The sequence below is a fragment of the Salvia miltiorrhiza genome, chromosome 4 (genome assembly GCF_028751815.1).
Source record: "Salvia miltiorrhiza cultivar Shanhuang (shh) chromosome 4, IMPLAD_Smil_shh, whole genome shotgun sequence".
Taxonomy (NCBI): domain Eukaryota; kingdom Viridiplantae; phylum Streptophyta; class Magnoliopsida; order Lamiales; family Lamiaceae; genus Salvia; species Salvia miltiorrhiza.
The window spans coordinates 5,850,818-5,856,598 of record NC_080390.1 but is presented as its reverse complement, the minus strand read 5'-3'; the positions used below and the strand labels follow the sequence as shown (position 1 = coordinate 5,856,598).

Here is a 5,781-nt window from a genome sequence, read left to right as displayed (position 1 = left end):
AGCTTCAATGTGATATTTGGATAAAAAAAATTCTATCATTGAGAGAGAAATGCGGGGAAAATAAAATTTGTGCGAAAAAATGAATTTCGTGGAAAAAATCAAAAGAGCATGAAAATCGTGGAAAAAACTAGAAAATATTGAAAGTTTGTATATTTACACTCAAATAACTTTATTATATTCTTACATACTTAATCAATTTTTTAAAACTCATGCTAACTTCAAATGAGTACTTATTTGATGGACAGATTTAGTATTGCTATATGTTGATAAAATAAAATATTATACATGATTTTTTTTTTCTCATGTGTGATTTGGAGCGATTGTACAGATTCAGATGTTTATCCAATATATTCACCTAAAATAGCAATTGGGTTAATCACGTCATCGAATTTTTTTTTTTTTTAAAAATGCTTTTGTGATATATGTATACATATATAAGTGTGTGAATGTGTGTATGCAAATACTACAAGCTAAAGACACAGCTAGTCCGCAAAACCTCTTATGGCTGCGAATCCCCCTTCCACCAAACCTTCCAGAGGTGGCTGGAAATCCGCCATTTTCATCATCTGTAATTATCTCCTTTTTATTATAACTTTATATTTATATTATTTCGATTGTGAATTATTTTTTCAACTATGTGGAAACTTAATTGATTGATTGCTAATTAGTTGTGGAGGTGGCGGAGAGATTTGCCTACTACGGAGTGGCCGGAAACCTGTTCATGTACCTGACGAAGGTGCTCGGCCAGCCCACCGCCACCGCCGCCAAGAGCGTCAACACGTGGCAAGGCGTCGCCGCCATCTTCCCGGTGGTCGGCGGCTTCCTCGCCGACTCCTACGTCGGCCGATTCAAAACCATTCTCATCTCTTCCGTCATTTACCTCATTGTACGTCTCTCTCTCTCTCGCTCTACATTTATTTCCCCCTTTTCCTCCAACTAAACCATTTCAATTCAATGTATGTACGTCTCGTTTCATTAATCCCCTCTATTTCCGCAGCAAAATTTCAACGATCTTTCATCATCTCATTCAATTCTCATAAAAGCCTATTTTGACCTATAAAAAGAAAAAGAAAAAGGAATCTGCAACAGATGTTAGTTAGATCATTATTAATATAGAAAATAAACATTTTTGGGATTTTTTAAAAGGAAATACTATACTAAATTGAACAAACCAATAGAACAGTATTTACTACTCCCTCCGTCCACCAATTAAAGGCCTATATGAAAAAATACGGTTTTTAAGAAAAAGTGTATTTTTATTAGTTGAGTGGAGAAATGGTCCCACTTTTTAAGAAAAAATGTATTTTTATTAGTTGAGTGGAGAAAGGGTCCCACTTTTTTGTAAAGAATCTTTGACTTTTTTGATTAAATAATGAATAAAAACTTATCAAAAATAGGTAGGCCTTGTTTTTGTGGACGGACCAAAAAGGCAAGTAGGCCTTGAATTGGTGCACGGAGGGAGTAATTAGCAAGTACTGAATTAGTAATTTAAAATTTACGATCGCATCCCAAAATATATTCAAATTTTATATGCGACTTCACAGATGTATTGCACTGAGTCGGAAAATACTCGCAATAAACTTATATTTTAATTGATTATTAACGTTGCTGTCAGCGTAAGACAACATACCAATTTTATATTTTTTTGTCAATTAATTAAATAGTAATTTAATTTGGCAGGGCCTCATATTGCTGACGGTAGCAGTCTCTGCGGTTCCTCTCGAAGCACGCCATACAGTTTTCTTCATTGCGCTCTACATTCTCACCGTAGGCGAAGGCGGTCACAAGCCGTGCGTGCAAACCTTCGCCGCCGACCAATTCGACGAGAACATCCCGCAAGAGAAGGAGGCGAAGAGCTCCTTCTTCAACTGGTGGTACGTCGGGATCGTCTGCGGCGCCACCTTGGCGGTGCTGGTGGTGATCTACGTGGAGGATTACGTCGGCTGGAGCTTAGGGTTCGGGATGCTGGCGGCGGCGGTGGCGGCGGCGCTTCTCATCTTCCTGGCCGGAAGCGGGACCTACTCCCGCCAGGCTCCGGTGGGGAGCCCGTTCACCAGGTTGGCGCAGGTGGTGGTCGCCGCCGTGAGGAAGCGGCGGTTGTCGGAGGGGGAGGCGCGCGGCGTCTGCGTCGAAGATGCTGACGTCAGCATGGAGGGTGGCGCGGGGGCTCACACTTTGGCTCCTACTAGTCACTTCAGGTGATATTTTTCTTCATTTTTCTAAAAAATACAAATATTAAGAAAATTAATTATAAGTATATATATACTTAAAATTAAATACTTGACTACAAAGTGCCGCAATTATATGAGCAGACTGTTTGTGAATGATTTGGTTTTTGACCTTGTGGTTTAATTTAGAGAAATTGAGATATGGCTGTCGTTTCAATAATATTTTTTAATTAGGTTGAAAGTAAGCACGTTTGAATTGGAGGTGGACTTTATGAGTATATTGAATGTGGACTAGGTGCACATTACGTGTTAAAACTTTCTTTTTTTCCTCTATTAAATGACTGCATGGATGTTCTGTCCTCATATTATAATATATTGTCTGTAGCCATTATTCCAATCATATATAATTTGGCGCACTTATGTAGAAATATGAAGTAATATAATAGTCAAACTATATACCTATGCTTTATCTTTTTGAGATAATCACCTACGCGTATAACTCAACATAATTCTTCTAGGTTAAAAACTTAGCTAGTAATTGTAATGTGTGTAACAATTAATTGTTAGAAAAAACACTCGAGCATCGCAGATAAGTGATATTTCTCCCCTTTAAATGTTGTAAATTCGAATCACGTCGGCACCTTTCGCACCGAATCAATCACTAACAACCCATGCCGGCCTAGGCCCCCTAAATTTGAGGGGGCCTAAATTTTAAAATAATTTTATTAATTATTAATACTCATTACGTCCTTCAAATGGATATACATGCATTTGAGAATTATACAATTTTTAAAAATTAATTATGTGATTTGAATAATAGTTTTATTTTTGCTGTGAGTGAATTATATATGTAAGGTATATTTACTAAAAAGAACATGAGTCTCATTTCAGGGACGAATAATTTTTTTTAAAATATGAGTATTTATTTAAGAGATGGATGGAGTATTAACTAATCTTAAATTCATTAAAAAATATTATTCATTTGACATCCTGAAGATTTATTTTCTTATTGTAAACGTTACAAATTGTGTTACCATCATAATAAAATCGACCGATGAAGTTCTTGAATTTGTTAGAGCTTTGTATTGCTTTTTTAATGTTCTTTCAATAAAATAATTTTAAGCATTGAAAGTGCAGTATTGAAAATATTTGATCGATGATTTTGTTTCTGTTTCTGAAAATGCTAGAAAATCTAAATTAAATTTTTTGGTTTATTGTGCTTTATAGATTAAATTATGTAGCCACACAGGATGACAAAAATATGGAAGTTTAATTTGTTAAGGGAGCCTTTTTTTTTCGTTTTGGGCGTTGATGGCAGGTTTGTAGAGAAAGCAGCGATGATCGACGAGAGAGACGCGTCGAGCGAGAAGCGGGATCCATGGCGGCTGAGCTCGGTGAAGCAAGTGGAAGAAGCGAAGCTGGTGTTCCAACTGATCCCAATCTGGCTGAGCTGCCTGATGTTCGGCGTGGTGATCGCCCAGCTAGGCACCTACTTCACGAAGCAAGCCTCCACCCTCAACCGCTCCCTCAGCCCCACCTTCCAAATCCCGGCGGCCTCCTTCCAGGTCATCACGGGCCTCACCATCCTCCTCTCCGTCCTCGTCTACGAGCGGGCCCTCGTCCCCATCTCCCGCTCCCTCACGGCCCGCCCCTCCGGCATCACCATGCTTCAGCGCATCGGCACCGGCCTGCTCCTCTCCGTGCTCACCATGGCGGTCGCCGCCCTCGTCGAGTCCCGGAGGCTCCGCGTCGCCGCCCGCCACGGCCTGCTCGACAGCCCCGCGGCGCCCGTCCCCATGTCCGCGTGGTGGGTGGTGCCGCAGTACGTGCTGTGCGGGGTGGCCGACGTCTTCGCGGTCGTGGGGCTGCAGGAGCTCTTCTACGACCAGATGCCCGTCGGGATGAGGAGCGTCGGGGCCGCCGCCTACATCACCGTCACCGGGGTCGGGAGCTTCCTCAGCACTGGGTTTATAGCGGTGGTGCAGAGGGTCAGCAGCGGCGGCGGCGGTGGGGAGGGGTGGCTGGGGGATAATATAAATAGGGCGAAGCTGCAGAATTTTTATTGGGTTTTGGGGGGTGTGAGTGCGATCAATTTCTGTGTTTATGTTTGTGTGGCTAATAGGTTTGTGTATAAGAGGACACAACCAGCTTGATTGTTGATCGTGTTTGTAATGCTAATGTATGTGTCACAAAATAATATGTATGTGTATAGTTTTCAATTAATATGTAGAGATTGGGGGAATGTTAAAAAGAAGTTAATTAAGCCTGCAGGCTCGTATTTGCTTTCTATTTTACCATTATCAGGTGCCCTATATTAAGTGACGTAGCTAGAGGGGGGGGGGGGGGCACTGGGGGCACTGGGCCCCACTGAAAATTTTAAAAACATTAGGGGTATTTTAGTAATTTTATATTTAATATTAAATAAATACATAAATATTAGTATTATTTTTAGTAATAATTCCAATTTCTCTCTACTCAATCATATGAGATACGTTATCGAATGATTGTCTAATATCTTATATCAGAAATGATGAATTTGTAAATATGTACTAATGAAACGATTATGTAGCGATTTCAAAACATGAAAATTAAATAGAAGAGAAATTTTATGATGGTAGAATATTTATTTTTGTAATATTATGGTGCAACTAATGTAGCATTATGATTTTATTGAAATTGCTAATATTCGGAGTCTTTTATAATATTATGATTATTACTTTATTCGTCTCAGCTAAGTTGATCAACTTATTTTCGACAAAAAATTTAAGAACTTAGTATTTTAAGTATCTTTGGTAATAAAGTGAAATAAGTGATTATTTTTTTTTATTTTAAGCACAAAACTCCATTAGCACCATTCTACAACACCACACATTTTAAAACACGCACAAAATAAAACAAAGAGGAATTGAGAGTAGACCTTGAAACTATTCTCTACTACAGAGAATAGGAAATGGCGAGAGAGAGAGAGAGAACTAATCTCCACCCACTCTTGCTGATAAAACTACAATATCAGCACAAGACATTATTGCAAGGCACTCCTGCTCGAGTCTCGACTTAATAGCGTCAATCTGTTTAAATCCTTTTATAGATCAATTTAGGGGAGCCTCTTTCTAGATTTGAGCCCTAATTTAGCAAAAAATCAAGTCCTGATTTGAACAACACAAAAATGAAGAAACAAACTTCCCTGAACGCGAATCAAGAAGGTGGAGGAGGGGTAGGGCTCGCGCCGGGAGACAGCGCGATTGAGATTAGAGCTGGGGCTGCGCGGCAGTGTCTGGAAACTGACGGTGGTGACAGGAAAAATGGCGAAGGTGGCTGGGCGGCGGGAGATGGTGGCAGGAGGTGTTTGGCGCTGCTAGTATGGTGTGAATCGCGCCGGCTGGTGGCTTTTCTTCGATGTTCGTGATAGGAACGATGGTGGCGCACGAAGCCGCCTTGTGTAGATGCCAGGAGATGGGGAGGGGCGGCGGTTCTGTAGTGGGTCGCGGTGGTGTTGCGCTGCGACGAAGGCGGCTGGGCTGGTGCTGTGGTGGTCGGACAGGTGGTGCGGCCGGAAGAGGGAGCTCAGCGGCGGATTGGGTGGAGTGGAATGGGGGAAACTAAGTTGGAGGGA

At 41.0% G+C, this 5,781-nt stretch overlaps 1 protein-coding gene across 1 annotated transcript; it reads left to right on the top strand.

Moving 5' to 3' along the window:
* Positions 1-415: 415 nt before the first annotated feature.
* LOC131022414 (protein NRT1/ PTR FAMILY 5.4) lies at positions 416-4,465 on the top strand. The gene is made up of 4 exons (XM_057951882.1): positions 416-568; positions 669-886; positions 1,681-2,198; positions 3,487-4,465. The coding sequence occupies exons 1-4, from the start codon at positions 502-504 to the stop codon at positions 4,319-4,321; spliced, it is 1,638 nt and encodes a 545-aa protein (XP_057807865.1). The 5' UTR covers positions 416-501; the 3' UTR covers positions 4,322-4,465.
* Positions 4,466-5,781: the final 1,316 nt, after the last annotated feature.

Excerpts from the sequence above, each read along its gene's own strand:
- LOC131022414 (XM_057951882.1), top strand. The coding sequence starts at position 502 with ATGGCTGCGAATCCCCCTTCCACCAAACCTTCCAGAGGTGGCTGGAAA. Across the intron at positions 887-1,680 it reads CTTCCGTCATTTACCTCATT|GGCCTCATATTGCTGACGGT; the intron begins GTACGTCTCTCT and ends TTAATTTGGCAG. Across the intron at positions 2,199-3,486 it reads GCTCCTACTAGTCACTTCAG|GTTTGTAGAGAAAGCAGCGA; the intron begins GTGATATTTTTC and ends CGTTGATGGCAG.